This window comes from Pleurodeles waltl, chromosome 3_1 (assembly GCF_031143425.1).
Source record: "Pleurodeles waltl isolate 20211129_DDA chromosome 3_1, aPleWal1.hap1.20221129, whole genome shotgun sequence".
NCBI classification, from domain to species: Eukaryota; Metazoa; Chordata; class Amphibia; order Caudata; family Salamandridae; genus Pleurodeles; species Pleurodeles waltl.
In genome coordinates, this window is record NC_090440.1 from 1,921,893,852 (window position 1) to 1,921,920,730 (window position 26,879).

At 43.0% G+C, this 26,879-nt stretch overlaps 1 protein-coding gene across 1 annotated transcript in view; it reads left to right on the top strand.

Moving 5' to 3' along the window:
* POLDIP2 (DNA polymerase delta interacting protein 2) overlaps positions 1 to 26,879 on the top strand; it is a 200,970-nt gene that overhangs the window by 25,671 nt on the left and 148,420 nt on the right. Inside the window, exons 2-3 of the mRNA XM_069226155.1 lie at positions 22,344 to 22,425; positions 22,908 to 23,005. Coding sequence (XP_069082256.1) covers positions 22,344 to 22,425; positions 22,908 to 23,005 — 180 coding nt within the window. The remainder of the gene's footprint in view (positions 1 to 22,343; positions 22,426 to 22,907; positions 23,006 to 26,879) is intronic.

Below are 26,879 nucleotides of genomic sequence, written 5' to 3' on the forward strand. Positions count from 1 at the left end.
TGAAGATGTTGAGCATCTTGAGTGTGTGGAAGCAGAAGATGAAGTCTGCGTACTTGGCTGGTGATGTTGAATTGGTTGCCGATTACTATTCTGCGTTTTTTGCGTGGGTTGTTGGGAAGGGTGTTGACTACTGACTTCGACAGGTCACTAGGTGGACTCCCAGAGTGAGGTGTCTTTACTGTAGATTACTACTTCTGTCTTGGCTGTGTTGAGCTTGAGGCAGTTGATTTTCATCCATCTGGTAACTTTGGTCATGCAGATGGAGAAATTGGTCTGGGTGTTTGGCATCTTATCAGAGAGGGAGAATATGAGCTGGGTGTAGTCAGTGTAGGATATAATAATTCCATGGGCATGGATGATGCTAGAGAGTGGGTCATGCAGGACTGTGAAATTTAAGAAAATATCTACTTGTCCATGGGACAGGTTGCTTCATAAATCTACTTGTCCTGTAAAAAAGTCTTCTTGTCCCTTTGGTGCCATGTAGTGCGGCGACAAATTATGTCCGCAATCTCATTATGTAAGAGCTCTGATAATAGCCTCTTTGATAATGCCAGGGCTAATACTATACTAGGGCTTAAACACTAGCAATTTCAAGCCCTACTATAGCAATTTCCTTATTTTGCCACCTTTCCGCAGCTCTGCATACTGGGCTGGCGGAAGCAATAAGCAATAGTTCCAGGGCTGGAATGCCTTAGCATCTGTGCAAACCTACTAAAATGCATGTTATAAGGATTTACACCGGCTCTTCTCTAATCTTTTCCCATACTGAGAAAAGTTGCAAATGTACTCCTGACAAGGGCAAAAGTAGAAGTTTTTCCAGGGGTGGGGAGAAAGTGATTGGAGGGAAAGTGAACTTGTAAATGCTCAATAGATTTTCGCATGAGGAAATCTACGTATGCATATTTGCTTGTGCTTAAATACAAATCACAAATATGTCCGAGGAGTACGATTTCCTTGTCTATTTCTGTAAATTCTTATGAATTGATGAAACCAACTACTGCAAAGACATATACCTTAGGTGCACGTTTGTGTCTTTCTTTGAGAATGGACCCATAAGTAGGTCTGGAATTAATCAAGACATTTTGTTTTTATTACAATTCTATTTCTCTCACTATCTATCTATCATCTGGCTTTACTGTGATTGATAGCATTCTGCTCTTCCACAAGCAGCATATTGGCACACAAAGTACCTTTGTTCAGTGCCAGGAACTACTGAGGCAATGTGTGTTTTTTGAGAATAAAAATGTTTGGGTTCTTTGCTTTATGCCAATGTTTGTTACAATGGTGTGGGCCTGGCAGCTCCCACAACAATAAAGTGTTACAAATACAAAGGCAAAACAAGACACACATTGGCAAAACCAAAAGACTAACCATCAGTGTTGTATCAGTTGGCTTTGCCAGTGCTTGTTTATTTCCATGTTTCCCATAATCTTGTTGAAATTGGTTACACTGATTTTTCATTATGAATATTTTTGGGAAATACTAGTATGCATCAACACAGTTCACTAAATGATGCCTCAAAGAAATAGTACCCACATTTTCACAGTAATTTAGCAAAATATTTTTTTCTTACTTACTGTCCTGTGTGTCAGTCTATAGGAATTCCACACCCCTTGCTTGTAGGCGTTAAACAAGGTGGGCTGAGTGAGGATCCTTGTGGAACTCTGCAGATGACGTTGATGGCCTCCTGAGGGAGGTCTCTATGCTATTGCTGGGATTGACTCTGGATTGAATGAGATTGAGGAAGTGGTTGTCATTGAGGTGGCTAGGCCTTTTTTATCATCTTTTCCATGACTTTTGCTGGGTAGACTAGTGGGTAAATAGGCTGGTATTTCCTGAGGAGGGAGTGTACCGTGCCATGTTTGCAGGCATCTGAGTAGGTGGCTGTGATGATTGAGTCATTCAGGATTGGGGTTGAGTGCTGCTCGGATAAGGGCCAGTCCTTTGATGAAGGCATGGTGAAGGCGGGGGTCCGAGGATGCTCCAGAATGTAGGGTCTGCATGATTGTTGCAGCTTCTTCATGATGGTGGTAAGTTAGCGCGGAGGGTTTGGTAACACTGATTTGCTGATGGTAACGTTAGAAGATGGATTTATAGGTGTTCTTGTTGGTGTCATCCTGACTTTATCTCTATCTGCTCAAGTGTCTTACTAAGGTGATTGGTGAGCCTGAGCTCTTGTGTGTACCAGCTTGCTCATAGTCTGGTTCTTTTGGCTTTGTTGGCTTTGAGAGAAGCCGGGGTGTCTGCAAAGGTGGTGATCCTGGCATTGAAGTTGGGGGTGGATTCTGGGAGGTTGCTGCTGCGTCAGGGTTGGTGGTGAAGGACTTCGGAAGATTGGCGATTATGTTTCTGTGGTGGTGTGGGATGAGTATACTAAAGTTGATGAGAAATCTTTTAACTGAAATACTGAAGTTAAGAGGATTCTCTTCTGATTAATAAGTTGCTTAGAAGTATTACATAGATCTAAAATGCAACCTTACAACTGCTTCCATGCGCTCTGATTCTCTGTAAGCATGCAGAAATGCTAAAATAAAGCAGTACCCAGACAGTCACTGTGAGTAGATATAGCTTCGTACTTAAAGAGTTATAAATCGGAAGACTGCTTTGGTCTTTTTCGCACCAGAGAGAAGATCCTGAAAGGCAAGATTCTTTATGCAGGTGTACTGTCTGGAACTAGGGGTATTGTTAATTGAGGCTGATCTTAATTCTGAAGGTCCTTTGAGTGAAAATGTCATGTCCCTAGTGTCCTGTCCGGGCAAACGTGCTGCAAGCGCGTTGCTGTGGCCCATTGTGGCGAAAGAGCTCATCTCAGGTATATAACACAAGTTATTTACATTAAACAGCCTTTTCCACCTCTTCTGTTTTCTTCATTTGACACCTTCTGTTAAAAGGAACTCAGCTTAACTTCTAAAATATACAGGTAATACATCACATTACTGAGAGATCTAGTGTTTTTTTCCAGTTTGTGCTGGACTTGTAGGTCTGGGGCAAGTTACAGAGCAGTTCCTGGTTGCCAGTGGTATTGAAGAGGTGGGGTGTGGTTGTTGAACAACAGCAATCCTTCCATCACTCGAGTGAATTGATTGTGGCCAGACAGGAAAAAGTACTGATTGTGGACTTGGTGATGAATTGAGAGTAACAACGCTTATGATGGAAGGGAGGAGTTATTTTAAAACTGGACCAGTGCTTTGCTGAGGCCTATTATTATTTCGCGGTGGGTGTGTCTCTCCCTCAGGAGCTACGTCAGTAGCATTACTCCACATTTTGAGAAGAGATGGTTTCTACACTGTATTTGAGGCAAAAGCCAGCTTTTAGAGGACGGTTTCGGTGTCATGGAGCTCTTTAAGTTAAGAAAACAGTGACTGCTTTTAAGGCTCTTCAGTGGGTGGGGTTATCAGTAGGCATGCACCTGTTGATGATAGCCAGGTTGATGGTGCACCTTTGGGCTGACGTGTGGCAGGTTGTGCCTGTAACTGTTACTTGTTTAGGGACAGGTCTGTGAAATGAGATATGGATAGGCAGAAGGTCTGAGTGGGATGCTGACGCTTAGGTTTCATAGCGTTTCAGTAGTGATGGTTTTGAGGATCAGCTTAAGGCCCTGGGTACCTTAACATCTGGTCTGACTGTGTCGGACATCTGATCTACTTGTTAACATTGACCTTCACCAACTTTAACTTCATCAACTAGTCACTTTCCCCACTCACTTGATTTTTCATACTATGCAATGACATTCACCCAAGAAAACCTGATATCCATCATAGGGAACACTCCTATCATTTGCGGAGATCACTACAGCACAAGCCCAACCTTCCCTCAGCACCACCAAGCTCCCCCAGATTCGAACATAATTACAGCCTGTAGATCTTTTCTTCCTCCACCTGAAGACACAATTACTAGTAAAACAATTCAACCTATGATTAAGTACGACATTCAATCTTATGATTCTTCGCAAATCAACACATTTACAGGTCCACGGTAGGAAAGTTAGATAGTTTAAACTTTGTAAGGTAGAAACCAGATTGGTAATAACTAAAGGCAGAAACTAGGTTAATAATAACTGAAGGCTACTTTGAAGGTAGTGCAGAGCCAACAGAGCCTCCATTAAGAAGGCAAAAGGATCCCACTGCACCCAAAGCATCATTGGGGCTGCACCCACCAAAGAGCTGTTCTAAATAGTCAATTTATTTCATAGCCAATGTAGTCCCCAAGCAAGCGTAAAGCATTCTCAGGAACTCTATAACACCTTTGTGACACGTTTTATGGAAACATCTGCAGATTTTGTGCTGGTTAAATCGTACTTTTTTTTCCTTGGTGAGGAAGGGGACTGCTAAATATGTCAAAGGTAAAGGGAGTTTACAATGTATTCTCGGAGGATACTATTGTGAGTCATCGTTTCTCCAGTCTTCCCTGAAGGCAGCTTTCCATGGAATGATTTGGTATCATTTTGTTACGACATGATATATTGAATCAGAGAATTTGTACTTTTTGATAATCATCAAAGTCAGACATAAAACACATTCTTTTGGATTGCAAGTTATTTTTGGACGATCGGCAGAATGATGTTAAGTTAGTTGCACTGATGCTGTTTTGAATGTTTGGATCTGGTGCATTTTTAGTAAACTGCAGTGATGTTTCAAGTGTTTTAAAATGTACTTAATGTAACTAACATTTCATGGTAAATTGAATAAACTACATTTTCAATGAATAATGAATGAATAAATTGTGCTATGAACACTCAGCCGTCAAACAAAAGAAGGATGATCGTTATCTGCCTCTGCCATATTGTTACAAAAATCTTATATGCCTCAGCCTCTGGATCTGAATCTTGTTTACAACTTATTTACACCCTTGCTTCATTTTATTTGTAAATCACAAACGACACAATGTGTTGACTTCCATAGAACTAGGAAACTCATAAAAGACTCCGGTTTGACTTAGATGCCTTTTGTCTGTAAAATTAAGTGTACATGCCAATCTGGTAAACCATGCTAAGTGTAAAAAAAAAAAAATATTCTAGGGTTGTATTTTCACTGCGATGTATTGACTCTCACCTATCACCACACTCTCCGGTATTGGGACACAATCCTAAAGTGCTTTGTTTTGTTGTCTGTTCTGGGGTGCTCACCATCAGTTACTTGACCAGTATTCGAATCATGTGGTATGTTTTTCAGTTTTGGTGGAACTATGGTTAAAGCTGGCAAACAACTCGTGTGTTATGTCTTCACAAGGCTTGTGAGAACAATCTGATATATTCTCCTCGGCCCTTAGGCAAGCGCAGTGTGAACCAGCTTGAGTGGAAGAAACAGACTAGTTATGACCCACACATCTCACTCAGTTGACTTGGAGATTGTTCTATTTAGCATGTAACAAACCTGCCAGAGACTGTCGGGCATTTTGATTTATTTATGGAGTTTGGGAATTTGTCATCAGAAGTACACTCACCTAAGAAATCCACACTTATTTTTAAAGACTTTATTTCAAGTCAATCTTAGTGCACGATAATTGCCGAAACAGCACAAGATGTAAATTAAATGAAAAGAGGCAGCATATTAAATGATGCATATTTGAGTTTTACTACATTGTTAATCTTCGTTTTCAAGGTATTGCTGCTACTATGAAGTTTCATTATTACATTCTTAAAAAAAAAAAACTCCTGCCTCAAATTCATTTGTATTTTCCAGCCTGAGCCAAATTACAACTGCCGATGGACTGTTTCGAGGTAGTGTTTTTAACGACTTTCATGCAGCTCTACGAGGAGCCACCTCTGTTGTCTTGTAATCCCGTTTAGAAGTCAAATCAAATCATTAGCATTTATAAAGCGCGCTACTCACCCGTGCGGGTCTCAAGGCGCTAGGGACAAAGGGGGTGGTTATCGCTGCTCGAACAGCCAGGTCTTTAGGAGTCTCCGGAAAGCGGAGTGGTCCTGGGTGGTCCTGAGGCTGGTGGGGAGGGAGTTCCAGGTCTTGGCCGCCAGGAAGGAGAAAGATCTCCCACCCGCCGTGGAGCGTCGGATGCGAGGGACGGCGGCGAGTGCGAGGCCAGAGGAGCGGAGGGGGCGGGTGGGGACGTAGAAGTTGAGCCGTCTGTTGAGGTATTCCGGTCCCTTGTCGTGGAGGGCTTTGTGTGCGTGGGTGAGAAGTCGGAAGGTGATCCTTTTGCTGACTGGGAGCCAATGCAGGTGTCTCAGGTGTGCGGAGATGTGGCTGTTGCGGGGTATGTCGAGGATGAGGCGGGCTGAGGCGTTTTGAATGCGTTGCAGGCGATTTTGGAGTTTGGCGGTGGTCCCAGCGTAGAGGGTGTTGCCGTAGTCCAGGCGTGGGTCACGGTTTTTCTGGTGTCGGCGGGGATCCAGCGGAAGATCTTGCGGAGCATGCGGAGGGTGAGGAAGCAGGCGGAGGACACGGCGTTGACTTGCTTGGTCATGGTGAGAAGGGGGTCCAAGATGAAGCCGAGGTTGCGGGCGTGGTCTGCGGGGGTCGGTGCGGTGCCGAGGGCCGTGGGCCACCAGGAGTCGTCCCAGGCGGACGGGGTGTTGCCGAGGATGAGGACTTCAGTTTTTTCAGAGTTCAGCTTTAGGCGGCTGAGCCTCATCCAATCTGCGACGTCCTTCATACCCTCTTGTAGGTTGGTCTTGGCGCTGGCGGGGTCCTTGGTGAGGGAGAGTATAAGTTGGGTGTCGTCGGCGTAGGAGTCCCTTTTTCTCTCCGTATGAGAGTAGTGAACTAATATTCTACACCATTAAAATCATTTATTTTGAGAAAAATAAACCTTGTTATCCAGATGTCAGGTGGGGGAAATACTCTTGAGAATTCATTTCAGATCAAATTCAAATCATACCAAACTTTGTCTCAGCATAAGCCATAACAATTACATACTGCTAAAAATTACCATTCTTATAAATAAAATTATAACACCCGCACAATGGTTGAAAGAAACATTCCCATTTCATTTACCAATATATATTCACTTAAAAAAAACAAAGGTTACAGGGACATTATAGCCAGGTTCTGAAATTACTCGCACAAAACCAGAGAAGTACAACGGTTATAGTTAGTTATTTCATGTAACTGTGACTCGTATTCTAAGGTAACTATAACTTGTGCCCACAGTTTGTTCTTCAGTAATTTGTCTTATAATGTTTCATTTATATTTTTGTTGAAGTTATAAAAGTTATCATGGGTGCTGTAATATCTGGGGTAATCAGCAGTTCATGGCAAGGGTGTAAGTTATACATACTGCACCCCTGAGAAGACTTTGGCAGCATTTCCAGCAACCCCAGAAAAAAAAGCCTGCTGCTCTCTACTGGTGAAGGGCTAAACACAGAAACAGTGTCTAGAGATATACAGCACTAGCCTCACCCACTAAGGTGAAAAACTACAGACTACAAATGAAGTAAGCAAGAATTTGTATAGCATTAACATAATACAGTGGGGCAAACTGCATGCTGGAGTATGAGGCAGTGTGCTCCCAGCTGTTACCTGTTTAAAAAGTCTCCCTTGAGCCAGCAAGCTGACGAGCTTAGGTTGATGCAATTTTGTGCCACTGAGTGGTACTGAGACCAGAGAGGACTTTGCAGCATTTCCAGCAACCCCATAAAAAATCATGCACACCTGATATAGGGTGTTGATGTCATTAGACCACACCCCTTCTCATTACACAGATGCACATCACCTAATATGCTTAATTGGTAGTAGGCTTTCGAGCCTATACAGCTTGGAGTAAGACAACATGCATAAAGAGGATGATGTGGTCAAAATACTCATTTGCCTAATAATTCTGCACTCCCTGTACTGAGAGCACATGCTGGCTACATTATGGATTTGAGGGGTGTGGGAATTGTTATTTTACTCCTCATCAGGTTTGGCAGGATGTGGCAGGGTCCTAGGTGGCATTGTCCAGCACTTGGGAGGGCACATCACTGAACCTTTTTGCTCTTTTTATGTCCCACAGCAATTCCAAGGTGCTACTCTCCTAGAGGTGGGGGATCTACTGGTGGGTTTCCCTCCAGGCACTGTGGTATTGGGGGCGACATGAATTCACTCACGGACGTGGCGCTAGATAGTTCCGGGCTGCTTGATGGAGAAAAGGGGGAGGGTCCATTACCAACTTCGCAAGATCCTTTGGTCTAGTGGACTTATGGTGAGAATACAACCCTTAAATTTGCCACTATACATACTATTCAGCTGCACATGGGAGTTTCCCTCGCATAGGTTATATCTTCACCCAGTGCACCCAGGCCTTGTGGTTTGGACCGGTGGCCCATCATGCTAGGGAAATCTCGGACTATTCCCTGTTTGAAGCCCAGCTACGGGGTCCGTCCTGGGACTTCACGCTGCCTCCTCGATTGGATGCTTAGAGTTTGAGAGATAGGGATGTCCAGGACAAACTTAAGGAAGGAGCAGAACTTTATGTTAAAGAAAACCTGGGTGCGGTTCCCTCTTCGGGCATTGTATGGGAGGCCTTCAAGTCAGTTATAAGAGGGCAGGCACAGGCCCTAATAGGAGCACAAAGGAAAGAAACTCATCTAGAATGCACTGTCATTGAAAGGAACCTAGCTCGCATGGAGGCGGAGGTCCGGGTTTCTGGGATGCCAGTAGACCACTTTAGATTACAGTTGTGCCAGCAGGAGTTTAGAGCTCTGGCAGAGAATCAGGCGCGCAAACATGCCCTCGCATCACAGCATAGGCTATATGGCTATATGATTTGGGCGAGAAGGCTAGCAAAGTGCAGGCCTGGCTGGAACGGAGGGATAGGGAACGTTCTTGGCTGCTCAGTGTTAACTCACAGGATGGAGCATTGCAGACAACAAGGGTGGCTATTGCCGAAACGTTTGCAACATATTAGGAGGGCCTATATACTTCCAACACAAGAATGTCGAGTAAAGACTGTGCCAACTTTCTGAAAGATATTTCTTTATGGCATCTCACCGAGGAAGAAAGGGAGAGTCTTGAGGCAGGCCTAACAGACGAGGAATTGTTGGTGGCCTAATGAGTCTTACAATCAGGTAAATCTCCGGGCCAGATTGAAAAGTATAAGGGGTTGGCCAGTGATATAGTTACATCAATGTTAGCCATGTTGAGGGAATCCTATGAATTAGGCAGCCTGCCAGAAGGCCAGAGGACCGCAACGATAATAGTGTTGCTTAAGGAGGGTAAGCCACTGACGGCTGGAGTGCAGCTTCTACAGCTTTCTCAGACCGATCTCTTTATTGAATATGGAGGTCAAAGTATTGGCCAGGGCTCTGGCGTCTAGACTCCGAGGGGTGATTGCTCACTTGTCCATCCTGATCAGTCAGATTTTATGCCCAATAGGAGCACTAGACTTAACCTTTGCCGCCTTCACGGTGTGCTCCATATGATGGCGGACTCATCGGTGGAACAGGCGGTCATAATGGCATTGGATGCCAGGATGGCCTCCGATTCCCTCAAGTGAAACTATTTGTTTGCCACTCTGTAGCGGCTGGGATTTGGGCCCCTTTTCTGCACCTGGGTGAGGATCCTGTACAACTTTCCCAGGGTCAGGGTATGGGGGAACAGTGTAGTATCTCAAAGCTTTGGGCTGCGGAGAGGGACCCGGCAGGGCTTCCCCCTGCCCTCTATGCTCTTCACCCTAGCCTTGGAGCCGCTTGTGGCTTGGTTCCGTTCCGACCCACTGGGTCCCATATGGTTGGGAGTAGTGCATATCCCTATATGCTGATGATGTTCTTTTATGTGTGATAAAGCCCTCTCTATGGGCAGACTTATGCAGATTTTTGGTATTTTCGGTGATCATTCTGGATACACCATCAATTGGTCCAAATCTGTTGTTTATCCTCTTTCAGGGGAGAGGACCATATTGCCACAGGATTGTGCAGTGCCGGTGTCAACTAAGGGCTTTAAGTATTCGAGAATATACATCACGCGGGATCCCGGGGAATTCCACTGCAAAAATATATCCCCCCCCCCTCCCCCCCTCCAGGTGGAGGGACTTTGGGGCAATATTACTCATTGGCGGGAGCTCCCTTTAACTTTAATGGGGAGAGCAGCTCTGTACAAAATGATCAGCCTGCCCAGTCTCCTGTATATTCTGCAGAATTTCCCCCTCAATATCTCTAGAGAGGTCTTTCAGAGCATTGACAAAGAGGTCCGCTTCCTTCTTTGAGGTGGAAGGGCGGATTGCCCTGGCTAAGTTACAAAACAGTCTTTTTTATGGGGGCTTAGCGATTCCGGATGTTAGAAAGTATTACTGGGCTGCACACCTTTTGATTATTAATGACTGGATATTTCCTGATCAACAAGATCCGGCCTACAGAGTGGACAGGAGGACAGGAGTACAATGGGCAGGCGTGGCCCAGAGGCCTTACTATGTGCTACACGACTTGAGAGCCTCCTCTCGCAACACATTGGTAGTGGTCTGGGTGCGGAAGGAGGCGAATGTGTTTCTCGGCTTGTGGGGGAGGTTATCTGCACTTACCCCACTTTGGCATAGTGATTTGTTGTCAGACATGAGTGGCCTGAAGGGATTCAAACAGTGGAAACTGATTGAGCACCTGGGAGATATATGGAGGGGATTTGCCGTTATTACCTTTGAGGAGCTCCATTGGGACTTTGGCCTAAGGGAGACCGAGTACTTTCGTTATCTCCAGATGGGCCACACGTTCCGGAGACATATTGCTGAGGGTGGACTACTGCCTGAATTCTCCCCGTTGGAGGACAGGGTGCGCACAGAGTCCATTCCGGAAAAAGGTTCACAGATCTGGGGGCTCAAGAAGATGAGGAGTGGGAGAAGGCATTAAGGGAGTCCCGGGAGATTGCAATGAGAGTGCGCTTTTGACTGATATAACTTCGAATACCCTATAGATCTTACTATACTCAGAACCTTCTACATAAAATAAGGAGATTGGAATCCCAACTGTGCCGGAGGGGCTGTTCTGAAGAGGGCACATTCTTTCATATCATATGGTGGTGCCCCTTGATACAGGGATATTGGTCCAAACTAATTCAGGTGATATCCCGGGTTGTGGCGTTACAGATTATCCTGGAGGCCAAGATATTACTGTTGGGGCTCAGGGGCAGGTCCCGCGGCCAAGGTATGGGGGATCTGGTTGAAACGCGCCTTGGGAAATGCAAAGCGTTAATATAGCGAAGGCCTGGGGCAAGCAGGAGGATCCTAGACTGACAGACTGGGGAAGGAATTTAGGCCCTCATTACAACATTGGTGGTAAATGCTGCCTACCGCCAACATTACAGTCGCTGTGGCTACCAGCCGCCAACTGTATTATGACCGTAGACGGAATACCGCCAGAAGGCGTCCTTCAACGGTCATGGCGATAAGGTGACGCTGCTGCCAGCAGCAGTGCCACACCAGAAAAAAAACGCCGGCCATATCATGAGCAATGATATGGCCTGGGGGTGTTTTGCTGACGGACGCTGCTGCTGGCAGCAGCACCGCGTCCCGTCTCCTGCTGGATGACACCCTGCAAGCAGGTTAGTCGGGTTCTCCGACAGGAGAGGGGGTTGGAGGGTGGTGTGTATGTGTGTGTGTGTGGGGTGTCTGTTTTTTTATGTGTGCCTGCGTTTGTAAGTCGCGTTGAATGAGTGCGTGAATGACTGAATGTGAGTACATGTATGTTGTGTGTTGTGAATGCGTATGTGCGACAATGTATGTTGGTGTGTGTTGGGGTGTGTGGGTATGTATGTGTGCATGCGTGGGTGGATGTGGGTATGCACGTGTGTATGAGTGTGTATGTGTGCATGCACGTGTTTATGAGTGTGTATGTGTGCGCCTCTGGGTGTGTAAATGTGCGGGGGCAGGGGAGGGTGGAGGAGGACTCTGAGGTGACCCCTATCAGTGCCAGGGGAGGAATTCCCTGGCACTGATAGTGCCTACTGCCATGGTTTTTGTGGCGGTACGCTTGCCACGAAAACCATGGCGGTAGGCGGGGTCTTAATCTCGAGGGTGGGATTGTGACTGCCGCCTGTCTGGAGACCAAAGTTTGCAGCCCAGCGGCTGTTACCACCTTGGTTGTCAGTGTGTTAAAGTGACTGTCTGTCTGAGCTGTTTCCGCCGTGGTCATAATTCCTTTTTTTTTACCACTGGTATTAACGCCGCTTTATCACCGACCGGCAGGGTTATAAAGAGGGCCTTAGATTGGTGCCCCAGGGCAGAGTGGGTGATATATAAAGGGAGGGGTTGCACTAGAAAGTTGAAGAAGATCTGGGGAGTGTGGATGGCCTACAGAGGCTCGGACTTGTTGGTCACATAAAAGTTAAAAGGACAGGCTTCTCGGGTCTGTATGTATAGTGTCTTGGCCTTACAAGCACCACTGTGACCGGCTGGAAGGAGGATGTGTCTCCTATCCATGTTACTGTGTGGTGAAAATGTAATGTATGCAACTAATTGTACCTCCATGGTTTTGTACCCTTTTTGTTTTAATAAAAACAATTAAAAAAAACAGAAACACATGTTTAAAGATATACAGCACTAACTGCACCTGCTAAGGTGAAGAACTACAGATTACAAAGTTGTACTGCATTTACCATAATGCAGTGCGGCAAACTGCATGCTGGAGTGTGAGGCAGTGTGCCGCCAGCTATTTTCTGTTTAAAGGGACTCCCTTGAGCAAGCAAACTGACAAGCTTTTGTCGATGCACCTGTCTGCCAGTGAGTGGTACTGAGATCTGAGAGGACATTGGCAGCACTTCCAGTAACCCCACAAAAAAGCCTCCTTCTCTCTACTGATGGAGAGCTAAACTCAGAAACACAGTTATACAGCACTAGCTGCACCAACTAATGTGAAAAACTACAGACTACAAATGAAGTAAGCATGAATTTGTACAGCATTTACCCTAATGCAGTGGGGCAAACTGCATGTTAGAGTGGGCTCCCAGCTGCTTCCAGTATTTCCCTCACTGCTTACCAACGAGTTGGGGTAGCAAATAAAAACTGAGAAGATGTATAATATTTCGTAGCATGATATATATTCAATCTGAAGATGGTTGCATTAACCCCCTAATCATAACAGTCCAAAAGTAGCTTGCCACTGACCAGTAGATCAGTGGAACATCCGTCCTATAGGATAGTTCCAATGCAGCATTACAGGTCAGTACAGAAAACCTCTTGAATAACGGCACCAGCCAACTAAGGCATGGACATTTTTTTTTTTTTGTTGCAAAATGGAATAGAATACAACCTTGTTTCTCTCCCCAAGCAGTCACATACTTCAGACAGAGAAAGTCCAGTGGGGAAAACCCCTTAACGAAATTTGATTTAGAAAGTCCAACTTGCCTCTGGAAAATTTCATTTAGATACTTTTCCAGCCCCCATTATTGTTTATTAAGAAGATCGCAGTCAAGTAGGATGGTCGCACAGGTGCCAATTGTGCTTTAAGTTTCAAATTAAGGAATAACTTCAGAATTGGTTACTACGGGGTTCGACAATAAATTGCCATAGCCCCGGTCTGTCAGAGTTCTTTTAGCATAAGGTGTCCATATATTGTTTGAAAGTTTAGAGGATTCCAAGCCTCAACCGCAACCTGTAAATAGGAAAATTTAAATTGGTTGGTGTTTAGGCTAAACTAATACTTCTGAGGGCAACAGCAGTGATGTCAGCGATAGGATGTAATCCCAACTCCAAGAACAATGGTGTAAGGTGGGTACCTGAACTAAGTATTAAGAAGGATCTTAGCAAATTGGTCTTGCTGATCTGCAGCTATTTGGTACTGCTGTAAACCCCTTTGTTTCCTCCCTCCCTCCGATTCCTTCGGTACTGTATATTATTGAAGCATTAGCTTTCTGCCTAATGAACTGAAGGATTACGATTTTATATTTAAGATACAAGATGGCACTCAGTGTACTTTATAGATTAGATAGTGCTTAATCAGTATTGTCTGATCTACTCAGCTTGTAGTTAAAGCAGATCTCCAAGTAGTAGTTTACTCGCACCTTCTCAAGGCTATGGCCACCAATCATTGGATGCCTCTTAAAGGATGCAGTCTGTTTAATAGAACTCGCCCAGAGATTTTACCCACACTGTCCAGAAGTGAAATCGGTCTGTAGTTGTTAAGAAGGAGCTTACTGCCCTTTTCATGTAGACTGATGATTACAGCAGTTCCCCATGAAGGGGAAATTACATTTGTAGCCAGTACTGCATAAAAGACCTTAGACGGGACTTCAGAACAAGGTTTAAGTTCATGTCAAAACATATTGACTGGGACAAAATCAGGTCCAGGTGCTTTTTTGGCCTTGTGGGCCTTTATAGCTTTCTATCTGGCCAGAGGATAATGAACTGTCCAGATGCTAGAGGTCTATTGTTGCTTTTAAACGAAGGGTATCCTCATAGGTGTGATATGCAGACTTGAAGTGATTTTCCCATGTCTGGGCTCTGATATGTTTCTCTAGCTTATTTACTCAGTCCCTAAAGACACTTGCTATTTGGTACCAGACGTTTTTGCTGTTTTTCTTCTGCGCTGCCTTTTTCAGATCTCCCCAAACCCTTTATTGCTAAAGTTGCTTCTTATCTCTTTATAGACCTAGTTTGTCTCTGAAAGTTTTTAAAAAGCTCCTCATTTGCTGATGTTGTGTGTCGCACGCGTTGGGCGTTTGAGAGCTCCAGCTTCATCTTTTATTTACTAGGGGCGTCGCATTGGGGTTGTGTTAGAGGTGTTACACACCCTTAGTAAATGCTTTCTGAAGTAAATTGTTGGGCAGAGGTGAGGTGTTTGTCAGATTTCACTTGGGTTTTAACATACACATGCAAATAAAAATATCCACAAGTCTGCTTTAAAGGGCTTAAAAATGGTTACTTTTACAAAACATGGAGTTTTAAGCTAACTCCTCACAATCCACACTCCTCTCCCTTCCTATTGCTCTTTAAGCACAACTCCTGCCCTGCTTCTCAAAAATATTGTTTCTATGTTAACCAGCAAGATTGTTGGGAAACAAAGCCCCCCCCCCCCCAAGAAAAACGATACTGCTCAAGCTACTCCCCTTCTTGAGCCAACGACCATGCTTCAGATTAGCACCTGATTTTCTCCTGCATGAGTTTGACCAGAACATTGAAAACTTCTTGGAGGTAGCACTGTAGTTATGTAGAAAGGTGTTGGGGTCCTCTGTTACTGAGCTGCAGATCATCAATCGGTCTTGTCTTTCACGAATCTATCCATGTTCCATTTCATTTGCCTCCTACTAGAATTTGTTATAAGGTGGTATGATAGCAGGGATGTGTTTCGCATCAGGAGGTGATCTCATAGGAATTTTACAACTAAGGTTTAAAGGACTGTGGACACTCTCTGGGTGCTGTATTACCCTCATATTCACAACCAATTGTCACAGATCATTCCTGACCAAGACATAATCGATCATGCTGGAGATTTTGTTGCTCCTATATGTGTGCTTGACTGTGCTATCGGCCATAGTCAGGTCGTTAAGAAAGCTGAGGTTGGTGTTACTTAACAAATACAGAAACAGCATGCCCTTTTCCAAAGTGTTCAATTTAATTGTATTTGGGATATCCGGTGCCGGGATGTCACAGCTTGCCTCCTCATTGCTAAGTGGATAATCCCACAATCCTTTTAGGGCAGGGCATTAAAATCTCTGCATATTATCATAACCTGTTTGTCGTTAGCCTTTGTATAGGACGTAATCCCTCTGAGTGTTTCATCGAGTAGCATAGACTTTCTGTGTCAGATGGGGTTTAGGTAGACATTAATTATATCAATTTTTAACATTTGCTTGTTTTCAGACTCTCTCACCAACCGTACGTGGAAAAACCAACAGGATGTCCTTGGCAATTGTACTTTGATTGCTTTTTAATCTAGCCTTGGCAAGATCCATGTTGAAGGGCCCCCTTTTGTGCTTCCTTTTGTAGTAATCTCGGCCCCCTGATATACCTCCGTAAAAAATTGTTGTCCTGAGATTTTCATTTTGGAATTGTCTTTTTGGATCATTAGAGAAGTAATATAGCTTGGGTAGACATTGCTGATCCGGGGCAAATTTGTATGGACGACATTTTCAAAAATAATGGATGTGTTGCAGTCCTGATGTAATATTTCAGGAACCAGGAGAGCTATATATTTCATTTTGTTGTCAAAACATAGGTTTTGGGGGTCAAGTAGTCTTATAGAGACAAAATAACTCCCCAGAGCAACTATTCTACCATTTTCCAAAATGGTGGCTATCATAGAGGAAGAAGAGACATATATAGAAATGAAACACATAATAATGTTTTTTTTATCCTTTTATCTATACACCAAACAATGTTTATGATCAGAATATGAAAGAAATAATTTTTATTACTCCTGTTTAGACACATTTTCATAGTTCACTTTGTTTCAGCAATCGCTCATGGTACATTTGCAGAATGTTGAACATTTGAGAAAAGCATATCGACAGGGACATCTGTTTCTACCACAGGTTTTGCAAGTACGTGTAAGTTCTGTGGTTACAGGCTTTAGATATTTTGTAGGTTTTAGCACCCCTTCAATATCTTCCTAACCCAAATCACATAAATCTTTCTCTACATATGCATGATCCAAAACATTTACACATCATCTGATCAAGTAGAACCCTCTTTTAATGTGTCCACACACAGAATATGATGTCACTGTACTGGAGATCGTCAAATGTGTGACAGCCTTTAAAGTCACATTCTTCTTGTGTCTCAGCAAATCCTTTTAGAAACTTCACAGGTTCCATAATGTATTCATAACTCTGACAATCCTTGGCTTATGAACATTGCAACAAATCTAAATAGCACAATAATAACATCTGTGTCATTTGACAGTACAGTGACTCGATTGGAACCATTTCAAACAGCCCACTCAACATGTGGCACAACACAAAGGTCAGCTTCCTCCAATTTGCTGTTAAGTTCTTGAACAATATGGCCTGTACTTTTTGAATATCTCTGGAGGCACAGAATCCTCATTGACAAACCTTCCACTTGCAATAATTGTAAATGTAGTGTTCGCTGAAGCATCAGCAATGTTTTGGTGAGTTGAGTTCTCCAAGTTCATCACATTCTTTGACACCTAGTTCAAGATAACTGTCAAAGACAATGTGCAGTTCTTGCACGGTGCACACTGACTTTGATATCTGTAGAATAGTCTCATCGACTTCTCTGAGGTTTTGCATGGATGAAATCTTGACCATTTGCAGTTGTGACACATCGTCCACAACAACAACAGTTTTCACTGAGGATAACTTTTCAAATTAAAGTTCTTCAGGTGAAAGTTTTTTCCAAGCTTTTGTACAAGTTTGTGCTTCACTGGTTTGGTTGCAGCATCTCCCTCAAATAATGCGTTTGTTGGAAAAAGATCATGCAACAGAATGTCTTTGGTAAAATTACCCTGTTCTTTTGCTACATCCATTTCTCTATGTGCTTGCAAGAGTTGTTTTTTTCTGTAACTTGTTTTGTAGTGGCTGGTTGGACGAAACTCTTACTATGGCAATTAAAGAGTGGAAGTTGAGCTTTAGTGATTATGTCAAACAGCATTTTCTCTTTCAATACAAATCTCTCCTGCTTCAGTTCTGCGTATAGTTTCGATCCATGTTCCAGGACATGTAGTAGACGTGTCTTTATGTCATTATCCACATATTGTTTAATCACAAATTTGTGTAGTCGCACAGGCTCTGTCATTTCCTTTCTGCTGCATGAAATGAAGAAGGTTGTCAACATGTTTATTAAAACGTTACCCTCTTTTTCCCACAATTTTGTGGCGAGGCACACTTTCACAATAGTGCATACATTTTTAATTTGTCATCTCTCTGAAAACATTGCAAATAGAAAGGACTTCATGGTAATTGCCATTGAGCAACATATTCATTTTTACCTGTCTGACCAACAATACCCTTGGAGCTTGTCTATGGTCTCTGGATCGTCTGTTCCAGTTTTATATCTTGAGCCAAAGCATTTAACTTTCCCTCTTTGTCTTTCACCACAAAATGTCTTTGCATTAATTTTATGTAGAGGGATGGTTTTTCCACCTCTAGCTTCTTCACTCTGTTCAAATACCAGAACCCATATCTCAGGTAGTTTATGCAATCAAATTTGCGCAACACAGTAATCTGTGACTCCACAGACTTCACGTGCAGCTCCCGGTCACCTTCCCCTTCAGCATCTACCAAGTTTTTCACTAGAGCTATCATGTGTAAACCATTTCCCCAGTACTTGCAAAGTTCTGACTTTCCTTCACATTCTTTGACAAATTCTACAAACTTGGTTTTCTGATTTTGAACTGAGTGTACTGAACATTGCCTGGTTTTGCATTGTGTCTTTTGAATGAAGTGCACACTCTGCCTTGTTCACTTCTGCAATAATATATGCAAAACAAAATTTGTCATTCTTGTTCCAGAAAGCATTCCAATGCAATGTTTCTATAGCCTCAGGTTTGATAAGCATACCTTGTAACAAACAAACAAACATAGTGAGTTCTGCTCGATACTGACGGGACAGAGATTTCAGCCTCAATAAATGCATGATCTATGCCACATCCACTGAGATAACATCCTGCACTCAGCAACACATCTTTTGTCATGTGGAAAACGCCCATCAGTGGATAAAGATCATCAAATTCTACTGGATTTCTCACAGAAAACGTCAGCTACATTATGGAAAACACCTTAATCGCAGAGAATTGGTAGGATAGGCTGGTCTTCAAGTTGAGCATGCACATTCTGGATTTTTTTTTTACAGCTGTGTATACTGTTGCATAGTTTGTGACTGGAGATGGTGTTACTGGTAAAAACCCAACCTTCTTCGTTGGGATGGTATTCTTGGAGATCAAATTATGAATTCCAGCCCACGGAGCAACTGGATTTTCTTCATCCTTCAGTCCGCACAGAATAAGCGATATGATAAATTCAGTTAAACCAGCTTTGCAGACCTCGGCATAAGGTAGAAGAAGATTTTTGTCCTCGTCCACTTTGCAACTTTCTGGTAGACTGGGACATGATGGCAGTGTAGTGATTTTGTACACATAGACACAACATTTGGGTTATAAGTTTGCAGCTTCATTTGTTTATGCCTATAGCTGACACAGCTTGTTTTCCTGCAGGTACTTCATTCGTACAGTCTTAAAAACACAGCACCATTTCAGTATTGTGTGCTGGATGTTCCAGACAAAGAAGAGCTGTCTTCAATGTCAAAATTATCAAGAACAGCGATTGTAAATACTTTCCTGTTAAAGTGACTTGGAAGTGGTATGCTGTCGGATTCTCAAGATTTTACAGTATGAGCTTCTAACAAGTTCCCTGCTCCGTACTTTCATTATAACTTGTTGATACACCAATCCCTTTCATTGAAGTGATTAGCTCTCTACTTTTGCACTTGTCATTGATTTAATGGGCAGTCATCATGTGTAGTGGAGTTTTCTTTTTGCTGTGATGTAATTCATAAAACATGATTTGAAAAAGACAGTACATTTGCACAGCATAAGCCTGTCATTTTATGGGATTGTCTTCCACTTCTTTGTATATATCTTCAAAGCCATCATCAATGTTGTCGGATTCTGTTCCGAAATCAAGAACTTTAGTTTGTAACAGTTTTGCATTGCTGATATTAAACAATGGTGTAAAAAAATGTTAAGACAACATCAGGCATTCATGTTGACTCCCATGATTTGTGGAGCACTGGGGCATCACAAAAGTAGTCATTAAGTCCAAAATTGAAATCTTTCAGGACATTTCTTAAAATGGTTCCTTCTGATTTTACTGCATTCTGTGACCTTATTTTGACAGCAAGAACGTCAGGAGTCAAATCAGCTGAGAACTCCCATTAGTGGCTCATTCTTTTTGTTAGACTGACAAAAATGAATTCTGTCATTGTACATTCTCACCAGAAAAATCTTAATTTCTTTATTATGGATCAATACAATTTCATCAATGTTGACGATTATTTCTCTGATCTCACGGAGTGTGAACCAGTAGCCAGCACTCGAGTGGCTTTAAAACTTAGTTTGCGTTTTCAAAGAGTACAAACTTAACTGAAGGATGGTGGTTACGTAGCTGCTGGGAGCTCATTGTACATTCATATTTTAGAATACATGCACGCATACAGTTCTGGTGGGCATACAAATCTGCTGCAAATACATTCACCTCGCTGTTTAGATCAGCTGCTTGGCTGAAAACGTTATCTTGGAAGAAACTAGCTGCAGATAAAAACATGTTTGCCTATTGAGACTCATATACTCTGTACTTTGTTCTTTCGTGAATCCCTGTGGCCCTTGTTCTGGCTAAACCACAGATAACACATTGAAGATCCTCTGCTGGAGGTAGAAGAGAGGTAGCCATACATCTTCTAAGTAGATGGAGATTAGGTTTTGTTGTGGCCACTTCATCAGAAAACTTGAATTCTCGTTGTGGTTCACTAGCTATTTTTTGTCAATTTTGTTCTAGGAGTTTTTCCATTGTATGCAACTTGTAGCACTTGATGTTATAATGATAAAATATTTGCTCCTCTTCGCCCATCAGTTTCAGTCTTTTGTGAATTTTGTTATGCTGTATTTCTGCAGCACCACAAACTCTTCTGTCCAGCCGCAGTTAATGTTAGCTTTTCTTTCGGATTAGTTTGGCATATGACACATTTGTCTTTGTTTAAGGAGTCCTCAGATTTTGTAGTTAGCAACACTCTGTCAGGAGGTAAAGATCCTCTGCTACCATCTGCTTCGCTTACATTTACAAATTTGACTCAACAGAAAACCTGAAACAAAAACAATATTCAAATAAATTACCAATATGATGGCTAAGACACATTATTAAAGAGCTGCCATTATGGAAAATTGCTTATGGGTTGCTCTGAGGTATTATTTTCTGTCTCTATAAGACTACTTGACCCCAAAAGCCTTTATGTTAACACCAAAATGAAGTATATAGGTCTCATGGTTCCTGAAATATTACATCATCACTGCAACACATCTGCCATTTTTAAAAATGACGCCCAGAAAAGAAAACAGCCCGGATTAGCAATGTCTACCCAATCTTAATTACTTCTCTAATGCTACAAAAACACAAATCAAAAACTAAAATCTTTGGACAACAGTTTTATATACAGGGTTATATCAAGGGGCCAGAACTATAGACCTGATTGCTTCTGATTTCAATTCAAGGTAACCAGCAGTTTTAGACTTAAACAGGCCATTTGGATATTCATGATAAAGTCTAAGGCTATCATGTCTTTTCCTAAAGAGCTGTTTAAATCAGCATGCAAATACGTGAAACAGAAGTATTCTATCACAATATACAATAAATGTAGCACACATTTTCTGTGCTGTGTTGAAAGTAAATACTTCACCTATTGCAAATGAATAACAATTTATATGGCCTGAGCAGAGCCGTTTTAAGGTATGGGCCAAGTGGGCAATGAGCCAGGGCCCCCGCCTTCCAGTGGGACCCTGGGAACATGATCTTTCTTCCGATCTCACATCCGTCTATCTTTATCCAAGCCACTGTCCCTCTCCCTACCTACCTCTCACTCTCACTCTTTTACTTCCTATGCTGTGTCATTCTAAGGATTTGTACACCATGGGCAAGACGTATTTCAGCTGCTTTTATATGATCCATTTTCTGAAAGTTTAAAGATATGGCAATGTTGTTGACATCATGTGGGCTTCAATTAACAGAAAACGAGTAATAAAAATCAAAGGTGTTCTTTACAGGGCACTCCAAAATATATATTTTGCCTAGGGCCACAATAATCCTCCATGGGCCTGAGATCTCCATGAGCACCTAAGCATAGGCACTATATGAGGGAGGAGGGTGTTTGGCCTGTAAGGCAAGTATAGTAGGAAGACTGCCACATGTAGGAAGGCTGTATTGTGTGTACGTTTTTTGTTATGACATTTGTTTGAGCTCTAGATCTGTCCACATCAGGTATTTCACAACATTACCATGAACAAAAATATGCTGGTGATGTGCTATGAACACGGAGAGCTGAATTACATCTGAAGTATCTGGGAGGGAACCAAAAGAAAGAGAGAACTCTACTGGTTGTATAGGCTCTTGAATGTACTGATGGTGTACATTTTTGCTAGTTGTGAAAGTTGTATATTTGGTGCTTTGGAGCCTGAAATCCTTCACAGCACTGTTTACTAGTTCAAGTGCCTTGGTAATTTCATTAATGAAACTATGGTATGTTACTGTCAATTTCCAGTTGGCCACAGAGAACCGGGGAAAACTGCATGCGAGTGTGACATAACTATGCCTAAATAGATCCTTCAACATTAGGTCACACACACTCTCGTGCACAGGGCTGGGGAAGAAGTTAGGGGTGAGGCTTCTGAACACTTTTCACATCTTTCGTTACTGGACACACTCCACATAAAAGAGTACCTCCAAAGATCAACCTTGCTTATTTTCCTTCCTATTTAGAAACAGACCAGAAGGGAAAGTGCTTGAGACGGTGGGAGTATTTGAAGTGCCAAAACTACAAGGCAAATATGACACTGGACAGGTAAGTGAGGCCATGTTGCTAGTAGAGAAGGGATGGATTTTTATTGCGCATCAAAGAGACTACTAGTATACTATTAATCTGCATATATTCTTGCATAGTGACTAGACTCAGAAGAGCTCCTTGATACAATGCTGCATTAAGGCATGAAAAGAAAGAAGCAGTGGTTATGAGGGAGTCTTTTAATGAAAACACACTGCTATCTTTGCTTATGTATGAAACTCCATAAACTCTGGATAATGCAACTGGCAGGTTTTTGGCAACTTGGGTTCTGTCTGTAATAGCTTAGTAAATATTTGTTTTTTTAAATTGCCTTTGAATTTGTTACATTTGTACATTCTTTTGTGTACGTAGTTTTCTATCAGGAGAAGGAAGGTAGCACATTTGGAGTTAAAGTCAGTAGAAAATATATTGTTCGTATCTAGCACATCTGCCTACATGTATTTATTCATTTTATTATTTTACTGTCTTCTCCTTTTTTGCAGTTATTTCTTCACAGCGTCTTCGGGTACAGGGGTATTGTTCTCTTTCCTTGGCAGGCGAGGTTGTATGATCGAGATGTTGCCTCTCCTGTGACAGACAAGTAAGACATAATTGGTTGTTGTACACTGAATTTACTGAGCCCTGCCCCAAGGCTGTTTTATCCATCAGGTAGCATTTGTTGTTTAACACCCGCTTTTCCAGCCTAGTCACTACTCCCATCCACTTTGCTATTTTGCATTATTTTGTGTGCTAGATTTTTTGTGTCTGTGTGTTTGTACCCCAAAGAAAAGATCCCCACTGAGAAAAAAACACTACATGTTCCCAGCTCAATACCTTGAGGTCTGTGACAGCAACCAAGGTTTCCTCACCTGAAAATGGGAGAGCAAGAGCCACGAATGCACCATAGGTGAAGTGAATTTTCAAATAGTCATTGCATAGACAATCAAGATAGTTTAGAAGTAGGGTGGGGCTCCCAAAAGTTATGAAGCTGAGCTCCAAGCCTTGTACTTGATCCAAAAGTGTTCTCTTCTTAAAGAAAAACCTGTCCCTCCCTAAACCACGTAAGATCACCCCCAAACCTCAGGAACCTGACAATAGTCTTTAAGGGGGTTTCCAAGACTGAGGCGTCCCCTCTTGCCTTATCCAGGCCAGCCTTCCTCTTTTACTAAAGTAGGAGATTATCTCATCAGACATTTAAAGCCTCATCGCCTGAGGTTTTTTTGCATACAGGGGTTGAAAATGCAGATGGATGCCTTGACAATGAGGGCTTTCAATTTAATATCTAAACTATCACCCACAGCATTGTTTACGAAAGCCACAACAGCCCTCCTATGATGAAGAAAGTGAGAAAGAAAAACTAGGAAGAGAAAATAAATGTGAAAGGAAAGAAGTTATAAAAGTGAAACAGAAAAGAATGGACACGCCTGTGCAAAAAATAGAAATTGATATAAGCAGAAAGACAGAGGATACCAGGGAAACACATGTCCAGCTATCCACAACAAGGTCACAGTTCAGACAGCAGCTACAGGTGCCATCAGAGGAATTCATCTCACCCTCAGAAATGATCGGTGCTAGACGTGAGGATGCCAAATGATCTTGCCAGTATGGAATAAAAAGATAAATTGAACAAGGTGTTCAACAATTATCATGAAAAAATGAACATCATGTCATAGATCCCTGACACCTGCAGGTGGATCTCGACCGCAACTGAACTGTGTGTTTGCAGCGTGTGTTGTTTTAGGTCACATGCTGTTCACATGCTGTGCACGTTTGGCATCTGGAGATGAGAATACCACTTTTTTAAATCAGAATTTAAAGTCTGTGGGAGCTCACCATTGGAGTGTCCAGGCAGAGTCCTCCTCTTGATGTCTGGCTACAGAGCTCCCTCTCCTAATCTGTTAGATTAGTTTTTTCCGCATATAAGGATCACTACAGAATCTGCAGATGTCCAATATTTTTTGCTCAATAATCTTCAACAGTTTTTATTCTTTAAATACAAAACATCCAGCCCAGCCAACGCGTTTCATCCTTCAAAGAGGACTTCATCAGGGAAGGAAAAGTCTTTCTATTCCTGCCATCATTCACAGACTACCTGCTGCACAAATATAGATAATTTTGTAACCATATAGTGAATAATTGCACTGAACCATCTTTGTCAAGGGTACAATACCTCTTAAGCACATACATACATTTACTCAAGTATTGGAACTTTCATAGATCCACATGCTGAATACATCCCCGTCGTCGAGATGGGAGACCCCGATGGAACGTACAACATAGGCCTAAATTGTATATCTACATTACATGCCGTAGGCCTTATTTTAACAACCTATCACAGTCATTTTGTAAAATAGACCCAAACTTAAAAATGAACCAATCACATTGCCCCACCCCATAGAACCTCCTGTGAGGAGCTGCCTTCCCTCAGATCCTTTGAGCTCTGCTCAATATTTTTTCTCTCAGAAGCTTATTCCTAAAAAGTTCAAGTTTCTTTTCTTCTTTGGTGATTCAAACTGGCTGCCATGTCAGAGACACCAAGAAAGGACCCTTTTAGGTCCTGTGCCTCCTGTCTGAAGAAAAGATTATATGGGGATGATCAACGTGAGGATTGCATTTACTGCTTGTACCCAAGTGATAAGACCAAGTACTGCAAAATATGTAGAAAGTTTTCTACAAAGACTTTGAAAGGCAGAGAGGGTTGTCTGCTTTTGTGGCTTCAGAAAGGTAAGGCTGGCCACTCAGCCTCTGATGAGGACAGTGCCTCTGCCCCTATCTCTGTTTCTGAAACGCCTGTCAAAAGGAAACCGGAGGGCTCAGATACTCAAGAGCCTCCTAAGAAGATTTCACAGAAGTCATCTGAGGGCTCTTCAAAAATCTGCAGCCCTGCAGAGAAGAAGCATACTGGCATCCAGGAAGGGTCAGATTCCCTCAAAAAGGCTATTCTGAGCCATTTACGCCACCTCTGAAGATCAAACATAAATTCAAGAAGCCAAGTTCTGCACCGTCGATAGCACCATCGCCGACGGTGCTCTTGTCGACGACTGTATCGTCAGTGACACCTGCTATAGTCACTGTTTCAATGTCGATGGCAGCGGCCTCAGGATCCTCGTCTACGACGCTTTCATCTTTATCAACGGAGCGACCCATCTCGTCAACAGGACTCTACTCGTCGACGACCCTCCCGTTGACAGTTGATCTCATGTTGATGGTCCCATCGGCGATACCTCCATCAACAACGTCCTCATTGACGGTGCATCCGATGACGCCTCAGTCGACAGTAATTTCGTTGTTGACGCCACTTCCGGTGGCTACTTTCTCATCGACGCCACAGTCGACGACAGCGGGCTTTCTATAGTTGATAGTCAAGCTCATACCTACAAAAAGACAAAGACCATCTTCATTACCTCTTTACCAGTCGTCGGAACATACTCCTCTCAAAAGGATATTCAAAACTCATTTGACACCATCCGTCACATCACCAAGAAAGGTGTCAAGACTTTTGCCATCACGCTTTTTGGATGGCGATGATGATGAGGATTCAGATGAGGACGGAGAATGTGGTGTGGCCAGGAGACTGTCACAATTGAATGTAAAATGTCTGGAATACTCTGATGATGCCTAGTATTATGACCAGCACTACTACGACCCAATTCCTCATCAACAGCAGCAGAAAATGGTATGCTTACCATCTGGTCTGGTTTCTGACCTGCAAGCCATGCTAGCAGATCATAAAGAACGCTTCCGTCCACAGCCTGCAGTAGTTCCTAACCCAGTGGTTACGGCACCAAGTACTCCAGTGCTCCTACAAGTTCCTCCTGCTGCTCCACAGGTTCCTCCAGACGTTGCGCAGGATCCGCATGCCCATGCTTCATCAGATGATGACACTGAAGATGGGGAAGTACTTTCAGAGCAGGATAAGTGGGCCGATTATGTATTGCCAGCACCTGCCTCCGCAGAGCCAGCTTCTGTTGAGTCCCCTCCTGAAGATATTGGTACTTTCCATAATGTATTGGAGAAAGCGGCTGCACGGTTTGAACTGCAAATTCCAACAACACAACCAGATTGTTTCTTGTATGACTTTAAGGAGCCAGGGCTATCCCTATTATAGATATTGTGTGGAATCAGGGTTTGAAAATAATGCGTAACCCTGTTACGGTGCCAGCGATCTTGCTGAAATTGGATAAAAAATACAACGCAACAGATGATGCTCCTGCCTGCCTTGTGGGACATCCGAAGCCAGATTCAGTGATTTCCCAAGCGGCACAACAGCGTTCGAGGAACCCTTCGGCACCTCTAACTGCGCATCTGGATTAAGATGGTAGGCTCCTTGATAACATCAGGAAAAGGTTCTCCATGTCTGCCATTGTGGTGCGCGCTGCAAACTCCTTGGCGCTCCTGGGAAAGTACGATAGGCAGCTATGGTCGGACAGTGCTCGCTCTTTAGATGACCTTCCAGAATCTAGCAAGGCTGAAGC